Source organism: Nannobrachium achirus, assembly GCF_963921795.1.
Source record: "Nannobrachium achirus genome assembly, chromosome: 14".
Lineage (NCBI taxonomy): Eukaryota > Metazoa > Chordata > Actinopteri > Myctophiformes > Myctophidae > Nannobrachium > Nannobrachium achirus.
In genome coordinates this window covers 17,892,367-17,914,762 of record NC_137821.1, presented here as the reverse complement: position 1 = coordinate 17,914,762, position 22,396 = coordinate 17,892,367, and the positions used below count along the sequence as shown (strand labels likewise).

Genomic DNA, 22,396 nt, shown 5'->3' with positions numbered 1-22,396 from the left:
GTAAGATAATGTATCCACAATCCATTGGCCAATCATACAGTTATTATGGAACACTTCCGGGCCTCCTCCATGCATATTGATACCGTAGGCCAGGGGTCTTCAACGTTTTCAGGCCAAGGACCCCTTAGTTGAGAGAGAGATGAGGCAGGGACCCCCACAACATGTTCATAGATTCCATATAGTTTCTTTGTTTGACAGCACAATCATCAGTGTATTTTGGAATCATGTCAATTTGTGTTTTCAGATATTTAACCACTTGAGACGTCATTACCTAATAAACTTGACCTTTAACTATGTACTTAGTCTGCTCTTTTTCCCCTCGTTGTGAGCTTGTAGATCGGCTATTTTTGGCTAAAGTTATCAGAATATGGACACTAGGGTTCAAGTTCTTAATATAAAAAGGATTGGAAGATTTGGAGGACTCCCTGTAGTAACTCTGAGGACCCCCTCGGGGTCCCGGACCCCCTGTTGAAGACCCCTGCCGTAGGCCCTTTCTCATTGTGGTGACAAGATGGTGGGCCACTGCATGCACTCGCTCAAGTCACCAAGGATGAAAGAGCCGGCGGTAAATATACATCTATTATTTGAGAATGATCTCCATTAGGAGATGATTGGTTACCATAGTTCCACCGAGAGGCTCTCGCTGCCTCCGATTGTGAGGACTTCAAAGGCCTCATTACAAAGTCTGATGGCACTTACCCAGGTACTTGACCAGCGAGACGGGCAACAATAGATGCTTTTTAGGGCTATGCATATGCATCTGTCCACCTCCTACTGCTCCCTTTGTACTGAATCAGCTCTATTTAAACTCCACTCACCCAGTGTGCTTGCTTAGATTACTTGAACAAAAAACTAAAGCTAAGCAACAACTTCCAGCCTATATTCAAAAGCCGGAGAAAAATTGGGTCAACAAATGATTGCCGGGGAAGTAGTGTACGGCGAACAACAGACGTCCCGGACAAATATCTGTAAAATACGAAAATGTTCCGGTTGTCAACATTCACTACCAAATTGTGACAGATGTTTATCATGTTCCATTCTGGTGGAAGGTTCAGTGTACGCCTTTTGAATGATATCAACGCCCTGAATGTGAATTTGTCACGTCGGTGCAGCACGAATGGTGCAGTAGCTGCGATGTATAAAGTAATGCAATGTCAAAGAAATGAAGATAACCTTTCTACAGTACAAGCTGACAACAGGCTGTCGTGCTTGTAGATCAACTATTTTCGCCATTTTTGAAATTGGATTTACATTAAGCGATTTAAGGGTCTTGTTTGGGTTTTAAAAAATACGGTCACCCTAACATAAAGGGTTTCTAAATGTGTCTCCTTTTTTGTTTTCAGAAGCTATTGACTGTAAATGTCGATATAGCCCTGGAGGAGTACTGAAGGGTTTTCTTTTGCTTTTCGGTTGTTTGAGATTAACATTCGGTCGGCAAGCTGCTAGCCACTGTAATGCTCCCTTGTTCCGCAGAGGGGTTCTTTAATGTCACCTATAGCCTCCTTGCTGAGTCAAGAGAGCTTGTTAGTTTTGACAAACTGCCTCTGACCCTCTCTATGCTTGTTAAAATATATTGCCATGGCACAACAGCCACAAGGCCCGCACAGAGCCTCAAGGTGCACTGAGTCACCTGTTAAGTTGTAATATCACATCTAAACACACATCACCCTCTCCCGGGAAGGTATTACCACCTCTGCAATTAGCACAAGGGGTGTTGTCTCGCTTATCTGGCGAATACAACAAATGTTCTCTTATGAGAGTAATGTTTAACCAAACAACAAACACCAAGTGAGTTTTTAAGTAGTGTACATAAAGGTCTTTACTTATTGTCAATATCCGCGCGTTGCACCTGCCAGTCACTGCTGGTTGCAAAATAAGGGGAAGAAGGTGACAGAGCATTTCAGGTTTTGTTATCTTCGTTGAGCGGAGACAGCAAGCTTAATTGTGTTACATCTGGTTATACAATAGAAAAACAGTAGAGCACTCCTGGCCTTGGAAAAGGGAACCCGGACGACTCTTGCAGGTTCACTTGGTTCCATTTGTACACTCTTGAAGAGTTATGGGGGTCCGTGGGATTAATGCATGCTAAAATGGGGGTCCTTGGAATTAAAACGTTTGAAAACCACTGCCCTAGATTACCTGCTTACATTTTGAAGGTAGTCAGGTCATGGTCAAAGGCAAAAATCACAAAAAGCATCAGTCATAACTTCATAACTTTATCACACATCAAAAATGTGGCTGACCCACCTAAAAAAAATGATTATCTAATAATTGTTCTATTGAAATGGGAGTTTAGGGCAATCTATATATATGCGAGGGCTGTCAACAAATATTCCATATACTGTATGAACCTATAGTTGAATATGGAAAATAAATATACTGTATCTGTCTTGCAAGTTCACAAAGCCACCCGTTTGCACTGTAGCCTGCAAGCTACACTTCAACAGACTGAATGCACATAGGAATCACACAACATCACTTTAATTTATTCAAAATGATAATGTAGGTCAAGCTGAAATCCAGTTAGTAATGTTTTGGATGGCAGACAAATTCACAACCAGTCTAGACCGTAGAGAGCCATCTAAAAACATGAATATTACATTTCTGCTTGACTTTTAGACTTTGTGCAAGTTTTAGACAAAACTTGCACAGGGCAGACATTTCAAAATATTTTAAAAATGGCGATCTACAAGCTCAAAACGCATAGCATGTCAATACTGAGTCGTCAGCTTGTAGATCTGCTTTTTTCCACAATTTGGGGAAAATGTTGGAAGATGCAAGAATATTTTCCAACATGGAAACGATTATGCAAAAATAATTGGCCCAATTTTCATGGCAGACAGCGTTTGTGCCAAATTTGGTATGGGATGATGTGAAAATGTCATCTCACGATTATTGTAACAAAAAAAAGTGATTTACAATATTATCGTGATAATCAAAATATCCCCATCATCCATTATTCTAGGGCGGAACATTTGCCCAAAAAAATAGCAGATCTACAAGTTTGTGACATCCACCGTCCGTCCGCCGGTTCGCCCAACCACTAGACATTTCTGAGACAGGAGGCCTACCTGTCACAGGTGCCTCGATGTCCAGTAGGTTCTTCTCTGCTCGTAGGATGGCGGCGCCCTCTCCGATGAGCCTGAGGGCCACAGCCTCGTCCACGCGGCCCTCCTTGGTAAGGTGGGCCTTCAGCACGTCCACCTTGGGCTTCCCCTCACTGTCGAACACCTCTTTGGCTGTGAGCCGGTGGCTGGGTGGGAAGGGGACCGCTACAGGAAGAAGCACAAACACAAGTTGTAGTTTAGTACAGTGGTTCTCCAACGTGTTCATAAATGGTAAATGGTAAACGGTGCATTTATATAGCGCCTTTATCCAAGGCGCTTTACAGAGATTGTGCATTGCATTCATCCATTCACACACACACACACACATTCATACACCGATGGCGGAGGAAACCATGCAAGGCACCAACCTGCTCACCGGGAGCAACTAGGGGTTCAGAGTCTTGCTCAAGGACTCTTCAACACTAACTCTGGGGGAGCCGGGATCAAACCCTTTGGGAACACTCCGTGTTCTAATGACGGTTTCTCTACCCCTGAGCCACTGCTGCCCCATCAAGTTCATATCAAGAACCCCCAAATTAATGTGCATTTGGCCATGGACCCCCATCTGAAAATATTTCATGCCAGGGGCCCCCATACAAGGTTTGTGTTGATAAAATGTTACAAAACTATAGATTTTTAAGTTTTATTTGAAAATGGCAGATCTACCAGCTTGTATACTGTCTGTTTTCAAATATATATAGATATATTTAACCTGGTTAAACTGATTTTAATGCTATATTAAATAATTTCCCCTAAGGACCCCCCCCCCCTTTGAGAAGCCATGGTTTAGCATTTATGTCCAGGGCTGAACTCACAGCATCTTTTAATCCTGATAGCCTTATAGAAATAATGGCGATGTTTGAACAAGACGCCACAGTCCATTCCACATCAACGAGGAAACCGTGGTCAAGCTGTTTGATTTGCATAATGCACTCTGCGGGATCCACTCAGCTCGGTGGTGCTCCCTCCCCTGCTTAGAGCCCACCCACTGCGAGCCTCCGCATTTATTTGATTTGCTGCTATGACCTGTCAGTTCATTTCCGAATGTTAACAACAGATCCATACTTGCTTGAGGTGCCAAGTATTCCCAGACAACGCTCTCGGGAAACAGTGAGTTGGGGATAATGTGGTCGGAATGGTTGACTGCCATGCCACAACTAGGGATGGGACGATATGAAAATGTCATATCACAATTATTGTGCCAAAAGAAGTCGCGAATTGCGATATTATCGCGATGATCAAAATCCATTATCTCATACCCTGTCAAAAAAGACGTTTTCTATAATAAAACCGTCTTTTTAACTATCGACCTCCCTGCCAGACGTCTTCTGGACGTCTTTTTTTTTTTAATAATACAAAAAAAAAAAAAATTGTTTTTTTTTTTTTTTGAAAAAATAAATAAATTTGGACCTCCAACAGTGTACTAGCCATGATCGCGATCGCGAAATTGCATGTTTAACCCCCATACCAACCCCATCTTTCAAACATGGCAGCCATGTTTGTTTACATTTGAAGAAAACATAAGGGCTGCCTTCTCCTGAATGCCTGAAATGTTTTTGTTTGAAAACTGTGAAAAGCATGCACATGCATAGTGCATGATCTGTGCACGAATGTGTGCACCAGCGTGCACACTATTTTTTTAACCCTTTGTTGGCGCCCACTTTAAATATGGCACTGAAGAAGTTATCCTGAGGTGGAACACTTGCCAAAAAATAGCCGATCTACAAGCTCACAACGCGTCGCAAAACGCGACACGTTGTGAGCTTGTAGATCAGCTATTTTTTGGCAAAGACATTTGATAGAGAGTGAAAAAAAGACTGTATCAAGTACGTATATTATAAGTACCTTTTACCAATTATAGAGGGTTTAAGTGGTTAAGCTCGGCATATAAAAGATGAATTGATCCCAGTGCATGACGGAGAATGATATCACGATAAATTAAATCTCCACGATACGATTATCGTGAGTGTTTTTTTATCATGATAAACGATAATATCGCGTCCCATCCCTAGCCACAACTACTTGTTATGAAAATTACAAACTAGTGTCTTGCTAAATTAATGAGCTGTAAAGGTTATCAATACTTTCCAACCTCAATGTTAAGCATAGACAATGGCTATAGAAGCCACACTGTTGTGTGTCATTTGTTTTCTCATATGTCACTCAGGATTATCTAATAGCCTGATTACACATTTCCTTTACAAAAGCAGTTGGAAGCATGAAGGAAATTAGCACGGCATATTTCCACAACAAATTGCATTACTCTCAATTTCCATAATTGGCGACTTGAATAGAACAGTGTGTCACTCCAATTCAATTCATTATGTCCCAGTAATGCTGGATCTGTTCAGAAGACTCAAGACAACACTTGTGGATGCATTTTCCATCTGAAACCAACCACTTTTACACAACGGTTCACTGATATATCATGAAAAAAGTGTGTTACAGTATGTTTGTTTAATATCGTTGTTGTCGGGTGGAAACCTTGTATGTCCAAAACCGTTGGTTTTGCACTTATCAATTTAAAAATGATTTAAACTAGTGAAAAAAGCCGATCTACAAGCACACAACGCCTCGCACCGCGAGGCGTTGTGTGCTTGTAGATCTGCTGTTTTCACTACTTTTGTGCGACGGCCTTGTTGATGAAGCAGGGCTTTAATTCACGGAAAGATTTACACATTTGAAACTTGGAGATACGAGGTTTCTGCCCGACAGCGACAATATTATTCTATTTAATGCAAATAGCCTTATTTTATTACTCTAACTATTTAGTCCTCATACCAAATTTGAACTGAAAGGCAAGAAAGGTTATTCATTTATCCTCCTTCCCAATACCAACAAAGTTATTATGTCATTGTGGATCCAATGTGGATCTGGGTCTTCATGTAGCCACACTGTGACATCAGTCATCTTATCTATAACATGGCTGTACACTTCTTGCCTTAAATGTATAAAGTGTACTTTTGTAAATTGCGGAGCTCCTTGAAAACAAGATGATTCATCTCAAGGGGTCGGCCAAGCTTCACGGGTCGGGACGCTTAATGAAATTAACTCATAAATAACATCTCTCACAGGCTCGTCACTCAAAAGCAGCAAAAGCAGCAGATATAAAGGCTCAAAACACTGCAAAAGGCGACGGATTTTTTGCTTGTTGATTTGCTATTTTTGAATTTGAATCCTGAGAAGTAACAGTTTTGGACAATCATGCTTCCACCCGATTCCAAATTTGAGAAAGGTTTCAAGCCAATCAGATCAAAGTGAAATATTATAAAAAGACACAACATACATCAAAAAACTATTAGTGGAGGTACTACTGCCTGTGTGCACAATACATCCGTCGCTGATCTGTCGTGTGGTTTGCAAGATTAGCAACAGACACAGTGACAGACACAACCACACACACCATCTTCCAGACAGCTAGAATCTAGAATAGCTATTTATTTTATTACTTTTTACACAAAGCTAAAAATCTTTTTCTAAATTCCTTTATCGAGACACATTGCATTACTTACTAAGAACCATCTCCCCTTGCTGCAGAGAGAACAATTCCCCTCCCAAACATAGGGATTGGACGTTTATCACAGATTATCAAACAATAATAACTTACAATAATCGTATCATGAAATTATCCTCCGTCATACACTAGGATAAATTAGCATTTGTTGGGCTGCAAATTCAGTACCACATAAACCCTCTGTGCTTCACAAAATGGACCTGTAAAGAGTGCATTGGTACTGTATTATTATTTTACTCTGCACAAAAATAGCAGATCTGCAAGCTCACAACGCAACATGTTGTGAGCTTGTAGATCGGCTATTTTTGGCAAACATTCCCCCTCAGAATAGGGATGCGAGGGGCTCAAGTGGTTACCAAAAGTTTTAAGCATATTTTGACTATCGCGATAATAGCGCTAATCGCAATGATTTTTGCCACAATTATCGTGAGAGAGGGACGTGCAGAGAATGTTAGAGAAGCTGGGGCTGCAATTGCTAAAAGGGCCTTTTGGTGAATATATCAATCGATATGTGCTTGATACCACACTGAACTAAATCAATTCAATACTGGAGATGAGGAGTTTGGACAAGGCAATTCTCTTGAATGCTGCCTTCAGGTATGGCATGGAATTTGCATTTCTTTCACCATAGTGTAAACTGCATTCATGGTCTGGAGAGGGCACTTTTTACAGACCGATAAAAAGGCAGAGGCTCAAGCCCCCTTTGATGTCTATGTGTGCACGTGCCTGTCGTGAGACTACCCCAACCCGAACCAAAATAACAGCAGCAACAATAGATACAAAGCATCCAAACTGTGCTACCCCAATGACAACATAAACCTGAGTATACACTAGTTCTCTTCATAAACCTAGAAGTCAATTGAAGTTCTAAAATAAAGAGACCATTATGAACGAACCAAGTCCCAGGTCCCACGCAGCCTTTTTCAATTCAGCAGTTTCTCCGAATATATTAAAAAGAAAAAGAAAAAAAACACATTCTTAATTACCATCCCCACAATTAGGCACATTGCATACTGTGGCATGACTAATGTGCTCTGCCACTGGCCATTATGAAATATCAGCTGAGAAAACGAGGGGGATGGGGGGGGGGGGTTTCACTATTAGGACCCAGTGATTTCCCTGAGGCGACATCAACGGTAATCAGATCCTCACTTTATATTCTGGGTGTCACACCGTGCTAATGGCAGATGCAACCGCGCTATCCTAATGGCGTGGTTGAAACCCTTCAAACAGGTGTGTCACTAACCAATTTAGGCCTAGAATTGTTGAATGCTTTAACCGGTGAAAAATAGCAGATATACAAGCTCACAGCGCGGCACCGAGTGCCGCGCTGCGAGCTTGTAGATCTGCTATTTTTGGAAAAAAAAGTCGTGAAAATGTGTGCAAATCTTTGAATATATGTATTTTCAAAGCGAACGCTTGTAACTCAAATTTTGCTTCTGGGTGGTCCCTGGAACTAAATATTTTGAGATGTGGGTCCGTGGCCAAATAAATATAATGTTGGGGGTCCTTCACACAAAAACAAGGTTTGAGAACCACTGACACAGTAGTCTCTCAAGAACAGACTAACTGAGCTCCAGTTGAGTGAAAAGGACCTTTTCTTTGACGGTGGCCAGCCAGATTGCTGACATAGAAACATAGGTTTTTCAAAAAATCTTAGAAGGATTCAAAAGACACTTATAGAATCGGGTCAAAATTCTAATTTTCACTATTTTTCAAGAATAGCAGATATACAAGCTCACAGCGCGGCACCGAGTGCCGCGCTGTGAGTTTGTATATCTGCTATTTTTCAATAGTTAAAGCATAAAATAATGATACACAATAGTGTGTACCCCTTCTAAATGGGCTAACTGCGGTGTCACAAGGAGAGGAGGACCTCCTGGAGTTGTGTTGTGGGGTCTTAACACAATGTTTACCCTGACCATTATGACTTCAAATCAATATCACCATCATTGAGCGGTGCTAACCGCTCCTTCATCCGGCTATGTGTGTAGTAGGGATGGGACGATACGCGATATTATCGTTTATCGTGATAAAAAAACATTCTCGATAATCGTAATAATCCATAATTTTTATGGATAAACGATAATCCATCGTTTTTATTTATCGTGATATCGTCTTCCGTCATGCACTGGGATCAATAATTCACCTTTTATTTGCCAAGCTGCATATCCGTTACGAATTAAACTTAATTGGTAAAACGTATTTATAAAATGTACTTGATACAGTCTTTTTTTTCACTCTGTATCAAATGTCTTTGCCAAAAAATAGCCGATCTACAAGCTCACAACGCGTTGCGTTGCTTGTAGATCTGCTATTTTTTGGCAAATGTTTCCGCCCCAGGATAATGGATTTTGATTATCGCGATAATATCGTAAATCACAATTTATTTTGTCACAATAATCGTGATATGAGATTTTCATATCGTCCCATCCCTAGTGTGTAGCTCCCTACAGTATGTCCGTATGAGCAGTGAGCACTAATGAGACCAACGTCACACGAGACTAATTTCATAGAAAGTACGCAAAGACCGAAATCACTCACCACATCTGACAGGACGGACAGAACGGCCCATACAAGGAGATATGCACTTGTGTTTGACCTGTACACAGGTCCATTTGGTTTCATATTACACTCTCAAGAGTTAAAGATCTGTAAGGGCCCATTTGGTTACCGACTCCATCATTTAGCTGGGGACCACCTGGAACCTCCTCAAGGAGGTTGATGAGGTGATGTCACAATAATGTGATGTCACAATGTCAACAATGTGATGTCACAACAATGTGACGTCACAACAGCTTCTATAGACTATAGACACTAGTCACGTTTCCATAAATCCTTTTCGAAAATAGGAAGCGAATCATCAGAAAGTTGAAAAAAGAAAATGCGCATTTTGCCTGTTTCCATCCACTGATAAAATGCGATTCTTGGGAGATAGTTCGTGAAATAAGCAGTCAGACAGGCGCTATTTATCCTATCAAGTGAGACACATTATTGAACATGCATTCTAACCCAGCCTATAGATTTCATATATAAGATAAGAGAGAGAGAGAGAGAGAGAGAAGAAGAAACGCTCCACTCCACATACGGTAGGCTACTTCACCCCCGCAGCAGCATTGCGCACGATAACAACTGATATACAGTACAAGCTCATCACAGCTTGCTGCGGATGCGATGTGATCTTGGACTTGGAGGTCTGCTGCTCTCGGCCGTTCTGTGCGCACGACGCTGTCGCGAACGGAGAATAATGACTAATGGTTTTACTGTTGAGCACAACTGCTTGGAGCATAAGCGGGGGTTGCCTGGGTCAGCGTTGGTACGAGAGGCAGCCGCGAGTTCAATGCATTTTAATTCAAAACATATTCGCTTAGTGTTTCCATTGCACTGACGCGCATTACGTTTTTTTTCGATAAAGCCTCAAAATCCACCTCCTCCAAGCGCAAAAATGTTTTCGCGAAAAATGAAAGTTTTTTTCGAATTTAAGTGTTTCCATAAAAGGATTCATGCGTAAAAGCCTTAATGCGCAAAAAAAACGGCTTGATTTTGAAGCGAAATGCAACCCCCCTCACGGCTCATAGAAAACATATAAAGAGAAGGCTTTAAGGGGTGAAATTAACGGAGTGGGTGTTCTAAAACTTTAGCGATTTAATAGTTAGGACAATTTTAAGATTAGTTCTATTGGAAAAGTTACAGAGTATAGCTTTAATCTTGTTATTAATTAAGAAGTGAGAGCGACAACACAATATTAACTAATCCAGCCCCTTGCCTTTAGATTAAAAAAAAAGTCCATTAGCGCCTCTACTTTCCATTGTTATCTTTTCTGTTAATTAAATGTGCCAAATAAACATTGTGACAATCATCCTCTGGCAAAATGCAAATGACAGCAGGCAGCCCTTGAGGCAATCAAAGCCTAAAACCCTAAACCAAAAAGAATTGACAATCTGATTGACCTTTTGCCTTGATTGATCTTTGAACAATATCAGTGTCAGCGGTCATGCATCTGTGGCATTCAGAAATCCCCAACCAAGATAGAATTACCCTAACACCCCTTGTCTGGCCTTTCCTAAAGCACCTGCTGTGCAACTCTAGCTCCAGACCTTAAGTGACAGCCCCGGCGGCCTTTGGGCCATAGGGTGAGTATGGTGATGGTAGGGTTGGGAAATGTATTTAGGCCTAGAGTTATTGAATGCTTTAACCAGTGAAAAATAGCAGATATACAAGCTCACAGCGCGGCACCGAGTGCCGCGCTGCGAGCTTGTAGATCTGCTATTTTTTTTTAAAGTCGTGAAAATGTGCGCAAGTCTTTGAATGTATGTATTTTCAAAGCGAACGTTTGTAACTCAAATGTTGCTTCTGGGTGGTCCCTGGAACTAAATATTTTGAGATGGGGGGTCCGTGGCCAAATACATATCATTTTGGGGGTCCTTCACATGAAAAGGTTTGAGAACCACTGACATAGCAGTCTCTCAAGAACAGACTAACTGAGCTCCAGTTAAGTGAAAAGGACCTTTTCTTTGACGATGGCTGGCCAGATTGCTGACAGAAACACAGGTTTTTCAAAAAACCTTAGGAGGATTCAAAAGACACTTATAGAATTGGGTCAAAATTCAAATTTTCATGATTTAAAAAAAATAGCAGATCTACAAGCTCACGAGCTTGTATATCTGCTATTTTTCAATAGTTAAAGCATAAAATAATGATACGCAATAATGTGTACCCATTCTAAATGGGTTAACCAAATATATATATATATATATCGATAGACATTTAGAAAGAATTAAATGTAATCTTGCACGCGTAGGTTAATCAATGTTTTGTTTTTCCATATATATGAACAAGTCAACTTTAAAAGGTAATTATTTATAATAGACTAAATCAATTAGTCTGATTAACCAATTGACCCTGTATTATACTTTGTTGTAGTTAGGCGCCGAAAAATAGTAGCTAAAATAGATGGTCTACAAGCTCACAACACGTCACATTGTGACACGTTGTTTAACTTGTAGATCTCCCATTTTTACAATGATTTGTAGCAATAATCGTTCATTACTCGCCCTAGCGACTATAGCGAGTATGGTGAAAGTTTTCTGAACATTTTCAAATATTTATGCAAAAATTACAAAAAAAAAATGTGTTGTTGTCGGGTGGAAACCTAGTATGTCCAAAACCGTTCATCTTGTATTTATCATTTTAAAAATGATTTAAAATTGTGAAAATAGCCGATCTACAAGCACACCACGCCTTGCGGTGCGAGGCGTTGTGTGCTTGTAGATCGTTTTCACTAGTTTTGTGCGACAGTCTTGTATGATGAAGCAGGACATTACTTTAAGATAAAACTGGCAAATTTGAAACTTGGAGATACAAGGTTTCTGCCTGACAGTCACGATATGCTGCTATATACTGTACATAGCAACAAGAATCCAAAAGGGGTTCCTGTCCTGAAAGGTATCGTCACAAAATACAAATAGGGGTTCCCATCCTAAATGGGGTAATGACATCTGTAAAATAAAAACCGATAAGATTTATTGATGGATTCCAAGAATGAGGAATGTCAAAATGGCATCATAAAAAGGGCCAGTGTGAAGTATGTGCAAGTATAGCGGTATGAATAACCGAACATGCATTTTTATGGGGGACGTGCTGTCAACACTTAGCGTTTAGTATTTGGAAGCTATGACGCTACATTTTTCCACGTCTGGAGGGGAAACATAGGCATTTAGCTAAAACACTCCCATCCCAGCTGTGACAGAACAAAAACGGCAAGGGTTCAAACGTTATTTGTCACCGTCACAGGCTTTCAAAAGTTTAGCCAACCACTTCCGCGGCACACTGAAAGTCACATAACAACACACTTGAATGGTCAAAACGGTGAAAAACAACATTTTGTCAGCTTCAGAAATGTTCCATGCAAAAGCTGTAGTTCTTGGCTTCCTGGTGAAAACCTCCCAAGTAACACACGATCCCAACAAACCCCCCCTCCTACGTTTCCTGGGGTCATGACAATGGAAACACTGAGGACTTTCCCCAGTGGAATTTCTAATAGTTCTCCCATTTGTAAGAGCAACACCCTCCACCTTGCCAGAGCATTACATGGCACATTGTTATGTCAGCGCCTGCAAACCTCCAAGTTCAGTCGTGTTTGCAGAGCCTCGAGACTGGAATGAAGGTGTAGCTCTTCTTGGGGCACGGGCACATACACGCGCACGCACGCACACACGCACACACACACACAGACAGATAATGTTGGAAAATTAGGATTAGATACATTTGGCAAAGTTGCAAGACAATATGAGACACAGACTGCAAGCCTGCGCGCACACACACACACACGCACACGCACACGCACACACAGTTGGAGCCATAGGTGAGAACCTGCAGCAGTAAAGCATTGTGTTCATTCTTGATAACAGATACATGAACAAAACAGACTGTTGTCTATATTATCTGAATAATATAGTCAAGCTCAGCTTGTCTATATTATGGAATCTGAGTTTGAAACCATTGATTTTTTTTTATTCCAACTGTTGCTCTGCGCTATCCCCTGAGTTTTCATTACCATCATGGTAATGGTCTTTCTCCTCCACTCTGCCTCTCCAACCGGTTGCAGGACATTGTACACGAACACACACACGCACGCACGTTACTTAGTATTGAGAGAGTGCAGTGTTCCCTCTATCAAAACCCTGAGGTTGTGAGTGCGCATTAGGACCGGAGGCTGGCATCTCAGTACATCTCGACGCCGGCCTCCATTAGCCCCTCGCCTTCGCTTTCATTAATTCACCAATTCTCTCTCTCTCTGTTGTATAACTAGGAAATTGGGCTGCATGCTTGCTTCCAGTGCGAGAGAGAGAGAAAGGAGGGAGACAGAATAAAGGGAAATAGAAAGAGAGAGAAAGAGAGAGAGTGAGGGAGATAATTGAGAAGGAAAAGGGGAGAAATAGGTGACCGAGAAAGAGGAAAGAGGAAGTTGTTTCTTTTTCCTAACAAAACGCTGGTAGAACACAGTGCTGAATCTGGAGGGTGTCAAATGTGTGGATGTGATAGACTGTCCATAGAGTAGTCTACCTCTGCTGCACTGTCAGACTGTCCATAGAGTAGTCTACCTCTGCTGCACTGTCAGACTGTCCATAGAGTAGTCTACCTCTGCTGCACTGTCAGACTGTCCATAGAGTAGTCTACCTCTGCTGCACTGTCAGACTGTCCATAGAGTAGTCTACCTCTGCTGCACTGTCAGACTGTCCATAGAGTAGTCTACCTCTGCTGCACTGTCAGACTGTCCATAGAGTAGTCTACCTCTGCTGCACTGTCAAGTTCGGATTTAACTATGAGCAGTGGTTCTCAAACTTTCACATTTCAAGGTCCCCCCTTAACTCTGACAGTGTACAAATGGAACCAAATGAACCCGTGAGGGTTCATTTGGTTCCATTTGTACACTGTCAGAGTTACGGACTTGTATGGGTCAATTTAAACCCCACTAAAGGAACCCACAGAGTCCCTGGAATCCACTTTGAGAAGCACTGACTATGAGAGTTAGAAATGGAAGAATCAACTCTGAGGATTTTGCCGTGTTGCTCTCAAACTCAGGGGAGTTTAAGACTCCTCGCGACCTCACCTCAACTCATTAACCTCCTTGATACAACCACTACCACACACACACACTGCTAACTAGAAGCAGTGCTCTTCCGAGCACAGGTCTCCACCAGGCCAGGCGTCCTGGTGGTGTTATAATAGGCCAATGTAAAAAGGGTGGCATTTCATGGCAGTCAGACGCTGCATGCATGATTTGAGGCATTGTGTTCCAAAAATGTGTTTTGCTAACGTCTACCTGCTGGTGGCGCTATAACAGGCCAATGTGAAAAGGGTAGCATTTGTTACTTGACCTAGTGGGAATATGTGTGGCAAATTTCACGGTAATCTGCTGAGTTGATGATTTGAGGCATTTTGTTCAAAAGCGGAGCAATCCTGCAAACTTTGGAAGCCAATATTAGCCAATTAGGATGGAATATGAAATATCAGATGGATCAGACTTGATCACATGACTATAGAGATACTGTGTACTGATTTGCATGATTGTTGGAGAAAATCTGATGGAGTAATAGCAAAGAATGTGTTTTGCATAAGTTGTCCTCCTGTTGGCGCATACAAAGTGTCCCACTTATCGGAGGAGTTAAAGGTAAAAACACAAATTGCCCTCTTATAGCGCCACCATGAGGCTGATTTGAGAAATTTGAAATGGCATTTCTTCCTCTGCCTAATGGGAATGTGCACGCGCAATTTCACCAAGATTGCATGCTGTGTTCATGATTTGAGGCATTTCGCTCAAAACGGAGAAATCCTGCAAACTTTGGAAGCCAATTAGGATGGAATATGGAAAATCGGACCGATCCATGTTGATCACATGACTGTAGAGATACGGTCAACCGATTTGTAGGATTTGTGGACAAAATCTCTAAGAGTAGTGTACAGAAATGTGTTTTGCAAACATCGGCCTCATGGTGGCGCTAGAACAGGGCCATTTGAAAAATGTGGGGCAGAGGTTCTGAATTGGCATCCAGGGAGTGTGTGTGCTCATTTTGGCAGCGACCGGGCCAACGGCGCCGGAGATTAGCTGGTAACAAACTGGAGGGACGCACGGATGCACGCACGCACGGACGGACGCACGGACGGGCAGGGGCGGAAACATACTCTCCCCCATGCCTTCGGCTGGTGGAGACAACAATATTCAATGAATGCATTTGGCAGTGCAGTGAGTAGAGCGGAAAGAACAATTATGCAAAGAACACAAAAAAGCAGTTTGGGGAAAAACGGACAGCTTGAATTGTTCAAGTTGGTCTGCTTCGAGTGGTGCGCACACGGTCTCTCCTCGCACGTCTCTGAAGGAGATAGCAGGGGGTTTGCACAGTCAAACGTGCTGGACGGATCATCTTAATTGGAATAAAGTGAGACAGGCTAGACTATCGCACTGAGTTTGCCAGGCTCACAAAGCAGCACATACCACCCCCCACCCCACCATGCACGCTCCCACACACCACCGTCCCCCCACGGCCATTTTCGTCTCATCACAGACACAAATACAGTTTGTAGTGCAAACCGAGGGGCTTAGCCCCGGTCCGGTAGCGTCAGATGTCTGTTCGTTTCTCTTCCTTGCCTTTTTAACCCATTTAGGCCTAGAATTATTGAATGCTTTAACTATTGAAAAATAGCAGATATACAAGCTCACAGCGCGGCACCGAGTGCCGCGCTGCGAGCTTGTAGATCTGATATTTTTGAAAAATCTTGAAAATGTGTGCACATTTTTTTTTCAAAGCAAACCTTTGTAACTCAAATCTCTGCTTCTGGGGGTCCCTGGAACAGCATATTTTGAGATGGGGGTCTGCGGCCAAATAAATGTGATTTTGGAGGTCCTTGACATGAAGAAGTGTGAGAACCACTGATTTAGAGGAAGGATTTAGAAGTCGGGTCAAAGATATTCAAAAAGACTTGCACACGTTTTCAAGATTTTTCGAAAATAGCAGATCTACAAGCTCGCTGTGAGCTTGTATATCTGCTATTTTTCAATAGCTAAAGCATAAAATAATGGTTAAGGTGGTTCAAATCTAACGCGACTCGGGCGCGTTCCAGGTATTTGACGGTTAAACCCGCTGTCTCGAGAGCTGCCTGTGTGTGCAATAGGTGGAATCACAAACTGAGCAATCACGCTAACAGTGCAGCCAGGTCCGAGGGGAGGTCGTTACGACTAAGAGTCAAAGCTTTTACCGTATGAAATGAATTCCTGAAAGGAAGTAGCAAAGCTTCACCTTCGTATTTCCAGTTTAGGCCTTTCCCGAGCAGCGCTCTTGCAAGACCTTAGAGAGTGGCTTACACACAACAAGGGCAAACGGTGGAGGAGTAAGCTTCGGTTACAATCGAGGCATTTAGCAGGCACACTTGTCCACAGAGTGACTTACAAGAGCGAGATCAGGTAAATGGCATCATGAACCCCGAGTAAACAAACAACAGGTTAAGTGGTCACGACTCATGTAAGTAGAGTGTAACGAAAAATGATGTAGTAGTGCTTCAAACCACTACAGGGTAAACGTCAAACCTAAAGTAGCATCTGTAACCTACAATTAGAGATGCTCCGATTGCGATTTTTGGAGCCGATACCGATCACCTGGATTCAGTATCTGCCGATACTGATTATATTCCCGATCACAGCATCAATTCCATAAATTCTTCTATTTATTGTGTTACTGTAGCAGCATTTATATATTTAATGATTCTTCTTACAAAACATTGACATTGTATATTAAGTATAAACATTAGGAGATTGCAGGCTGAGGTCCTTTAGTGTCCAATTCAACTTGTAGGAGTTGAAGCCCCACAGATAAATATTGTGAAAATAGCTGATCTAACTTGTAGATCGGCAAAGCCGACAGAGGCAAACCGATACCGATCAAAGCCGATAGAGGCATTATCGGGCGATCGCGATCACTCACCGATCAATCGGCACATCTCTAACTACAGTAGCATCTATCAAAATAGGCGACAAGAAGGGATACTGTACAAGTTCCCTGAATTACAATGAATCAACCAACAGTGAGGAGTCACTTCAGCAACTTCTCCAAAGCCCACACAACAAACTTTCTTTCTTTCTTTCGTCTTGCTGTGTCAGGGAAAACACCATAATCTTTAACAACAATCCTGACCTTTCCCTTCCACTCCAGTTCATGGGCTTACAGCGTTGGTTTTACTCCAACAATCCCTTATCACACCAGCACTTTCACTTGACCCCGAGTGGCCCAGACAGGCAAAAACATCAATGTGATAAGATAAGATCTGCCTCGCCAACAACCAACACAAAATAAATACTAAAATAATTTCAACCCTCGCCGGTATACAGAGTTGGGATATTGGCCAATAAATGTGCATTATTGGAATTGGAATGACAGAATGCCTTTGAAAAACAGAAAGGGGACAAAGGTATGCTCACTGCTTGGCAAAGGTGGTGTCATCCCAAGACAAAAAAAGGCTTAAATATCGGGGTTGGAATCCTAAATCCTGCAATGTACAGCATCTTTCAATCCAATTTGGACCAGACCCCTGCCCAGAAATCGCTGACAGTGTGTTATGTGGTCAGAGTCCTCACAAAGCGTGGGTGGGTGCCACCCATTGGTTGGCAGTACCCGGACAGCCAAAACAAATGGCCAGACCAGCATTTTCTCTTTTTAGATTTTCACATTTATATATGCTGTGTGTGCGCGTGTGTGTGTGTGTGTGTGTGTGTATATATAGCCACAAGGCTCTTACACCAAGATGTTTCTTGTGCGGTCTTGATGGGTACATACACACACACTGTATGTGTCCAATATGGGATACAGGAATAGGCCTAAAGAAGTGACTGAGTATACTATGAGACTGTCACAAAACCTGTTTGTTCAACAGTCTTATCTATAGTCTTATTCACTGGTTCTTCGTGTCAAGGACCCCCAAATTGACACTTATCAGCTCGCGGACCCCCATTTGAAAAGATATGCCAGGGACCCCCATAAGAGAGGATTTTTACAGCTCTAGCAGTGATTCTCAACCATTTTAATTTCAAGGACCACCAGTTCGACATGCATTAGGCTACACACCCCCATTAAAAGGCATTTCTATCTCTTAGACCACAATTTATATCATAAAATCAATGTTAATTTAACTCTGAGTGTACAAATGGAACCAAATGGACCGTCTCCCTCAAGGACCCCTGGGGTCCATGGCCCCCACTTTGAGAGCCAATGGTCTTATTGGCTTTTCAGAATGAGACCATGGCATGGCATGGTGGTAAGGGGTGGTTTAGTTTAAGTCCATCTCTCAACATTTTTCAATAATGCTCTTTGCAGCCTTTTTGTCTTTTCCAATCAGAAGCCTTTTAGTGATGAAGCATCCACTCTGCTCATTGTTGTACTGTGTGAGGAGAGGGTGCAGATTGCCTAGCGTTGAACGGTGGCACAAAGAGAAGGCAAACTCCCTCCCAGAACGAGAGACTTTCAGGATGCTTTAATTAAATTATGTAACTGGAAACAAATTGAGAGGCGAGGGGGGGGGGGGGTGTTTAGCAGAAGAGGATGAGAGGAGAATGTACCAGCTTCTGTACCAAGTAAAAGTTCTCAGTGTTAATTTGACTCCGGACCCCAGAGGGAACCCATTTCTTACATTCTCAGAGTTTAATTTAGCGGATGACGACGAGAGGTGAAAGTACGTAAAAAAAAAACATTTCATTGTTAATTCAACTCCGTGACTGTCACATTTTTTACACATCACCGTCAGAGTAGAACGAACAGACGACGACGACGAGTGTTTTTCCTGTGTAGGCGGCGTGCACGAGGCAGGCAAAAGGACGTGCGGAGCGGCACGGAGCAACCAAACTTCAAATGTCATTTGGCGTCGGTTTCATTACTCCATTATTACACGCCCACCAGGTCCATTGGTGGTAGGAGATTACTCTGCATGCATAATGCAACAGATTCAGATCATATGGCTCCCCTTCTCTCCTGACAACAAACAAAGGAGCCCAAGGAAGCAGCTCGACCATATAAGACATTAACCCGTCCGGAACGGGGTACACATTTTGTGTATCGTTATTTTATGCTTTAACTATTGAAAAACAGCAGATATACAAGCTCACAGCGCGGCACCGAGTGCCGCGCTGTGAGCTTGTAGATCTGCTATTTTTGAGAAATCGTGAAAATTTGAATTTTGACCCGATTCTAAGAGTGTCTTTTGAATCCTTCTAAGATTTTTTTGAAAAACCTATGTTTCTATGTCAGCAATCTGGCTAGCCATCGTCAAAGAAAAGGTCCTTTTAACTGGAGCTCAGTTAGTCTGTTCTTGAGACTACTATGTCTCTTTCATGTGAAGGACCCCCAAAATGATATTTATTTGACCACGGACCCGCATCTCAAAATATTTAGTTCCAGGGACCACCCAGAAGCTAAATTTGAGTTACAAACGTTCGCTTTGAAAATCCATATATTCAAAGATTTGCACACATTTTCACAACTTTTTCAAGAATAGCAGATATACAAGCTCGCAGCGCGGCACTCTGTGCCGCGCTGTGAGCTTGTATATCTGCTATTTTTCACTGGTTAAAGCATTCAATAATTCTAGGCCTAAATAGGTTAAACTGGGCGAGGTGATGAATTATTTGCAACGTTCCCTACCTCATTCAACAACACAGGGTTACATCAACACGGTTACCGTATGGACGCTCCGTATGGACGGGGCACAAACATGTTTCTCTGTTATCGTTCGTTCTTAGTCGCACTCGGGTGTAGTAGCGCACCGGAAAAGTATAAATCTCAGGATTTATGGAGCTTCGCCCTCCTCCGCCCCATCTTGGATGACCTTATACAGTAAAAGCTGTCAATCAATAATTCACGTCAGCCTCCAGTTTGCCACGATGCATTCTTTCAATTTCAATTAAGATGCAATGTATTCTGCTGCTCTCATTTGGACCCCCCCCCCCCCACCCCCCCCCACGTCGCCTGGACATGCATGCTGCATTGCAACATGCATGTGATTACAAACTCAATGAAGACAGGCCTCGTGACTGCCAGACAGTTTCATTTTAGAGCAGGGGTCTTCAACGTTTTCAGGCCAGGGACCCCTTAGCTGAGAGAGAGATGAAGCAGGGACCCCCACTACATATTGTATAAAATTGTGTTGCAGATTTAAAATGTTCATAGATTTCTTAGACAGCTTAGACTTGTTTGACAGCACTGTCATCATGTTGGATTAATGTGTATTTTCAGACATTTAACAACTTGAAATGTCAAATACTTTAGTCTGCTCTTCTTTGTCCCTCTACAAACCTCTTTGCCAAAAATAGCCGATCTACAAGCTTACAGCGTCTCACGGCGCAAGGTGTTGTAAGCTTGTAGATCTGCTATTTTTGGCTAATGTTCCACTCAGAACAGGGATGCTAGGGTTCAAGTGGTTAATGAAAAAAAAAAACGTGATCCTATCGCACAAAGATTTGGCAGCCCCCCTGTAGTAACTCTGAGGACACCCAAGGGGTCCTGGACCCACTGTTGAAGACCCCTGTTTTAGAGATCAATCTAATGCTCAGAATTAATGCTCAGGGCAAGAAATGAGTCATAATCCCACAAAACGCTTCTTCCCATAAATGAGGTTCCTAACACAACCAAAGGACAAGGTGGTCAGATTCAGTGCCATTCTCCATGGTCCAATTAAAAAAAGAGAAAAAAAAATGAATAATGTAGCGTATATACTGTATATATGAAAGCATCGAGGAAGCATTTGGTAAGAGAGCAACCCATAAGGCTTAAGACTATCAGGAGGAAGATAGAATCATTCTTGACAACCAAACCATACTGCCCGTCTCTCCAGCAGCCATCTGTCCACAGTGGGGAATGGGAAGTGATTACCGGACAAAGCAGACCTATTTGGTGTTAAATAAACCGCCTACTTAAGTTATCAGGTCCTTTTATAGAACTCTTTGAAAGCCCCCATACATACAGATTGGACACAATTACATTTCATTCGTTGAAGAAATTATAGTGTCAGTGAGCCAGCCATAAAATAAAGATCTCATAGTGCTGCAGGCTATCCTGCAGCCTCACCTAACCTCACCTGTTTTATCTCTCTGACACAAGACTTGATGCAGTCAAGGACGGAAACCACCCGGGTTTTCCATACCGTGCAATATGCAGATGAGGAAAAATGGCATTTTGAGCTCAGGGAAGAAGAAAGACGTCTCTTCTAAACACTGGACAGCAGGGACGTGCTGGGCCCCTTGATTCAGCCTGGGAAAAAGAGTTGTAGAGGCCCTCATTGCGCGCTATAGAGAGAGATCTCTCTCTATAGCGCTGCTGCTACTTAAAGATTTGCCATTTCAGATCATGACAAGTGACAAGCCAGTGGGCCAATTACATGAGTTATATTTCGTCGTTGTCGGGTGGAAACCTTGTATGTCCAAAAACGTTTTTTTTTTTTGTATTTATCATTTTAAAAATGATTTAAACTAGTGAAAACAGCCGATCTACAAGCACCGCGAGGCGTTGTGTGCTTGTAGATCTGCTGTTTTCACTACTTTTGTGCAAACAGTTTATTTTTTACTTTTGTGCAAACAGTAAAATATTTCCTAATGGCCGGCCTGGACCAGGCCGGGAATGAACCGGCCGTTCGGGAGTTGTCCCGCTTTTCCCAATGGCCAGCACGTCCCTGCTTCTAAACACTGGACACACAGTACAGTACACACCCCGGTTTCAAAGGCCCCACGGGCTTCAAGAGCAAATCAAAAAGGTCATCTAGAATTTGGAGTGCAGGGCTTTGAAGTCAGGAGTGTGGCGGTGATTCAGGCCAACAGCTGTATCGGTGGGAATGGGAGCAGTGGTATAAAGTAACCAAATACATTTACTTCATTTACGTTTTGAGGTGTTTGTTCTTTACTTCTAATTTCCAATACTTTTAAATACTACTCCACTACATTTATTTGAAAACTTTAGTTACTAGTTACTTTCCAGGGAAAAACATTATTAAAACATACATCAACCACTTTAGCCTTATTTTATACGTAGGCTATTTGAAAATAGACAAGGGGTGCGCCCACTGTCCTACCGGTCCAGGCGGGATACCACATAGGCTCAGTGTAGCCTGACACCGTGTCGCTGGTTTAATTCCCGATTGCGACACGGTGTGAGTTTTGAATTCCAGACTTTTACTACAGAGTAATTCTATATTGCAGTGTATTGATACTTTTACTTTGAGTACTGCATGGGCGTGTGTTACC

At 42.3% G+C, this 22,396-nt stretch overlaps 1 protein-coding gene across 1 annotated transcript in view; it reads right to left on the bottom strand.

Moving 5' to 3' along the window:
- LOC308298710 (protein phosphatase 3 catalytic subunit alpha) overlaps window positions 1-22,396 on the bottom strand; it is a 122,899-nt gene that overhangs the window by 62,330 nt on the left and 38,173 nt on the right. The window contains exon 2 of the mRNA XM_080742360.1: window positions 3,072-3,272. Within this exon, the coding sequence (XP_080598486.1) occupies window positions 3,072-3,272 (201 nt within the window). The remainder of the gene's footprint in view (window positions 1-3,071; window positions 3,273-22,396) is intronic.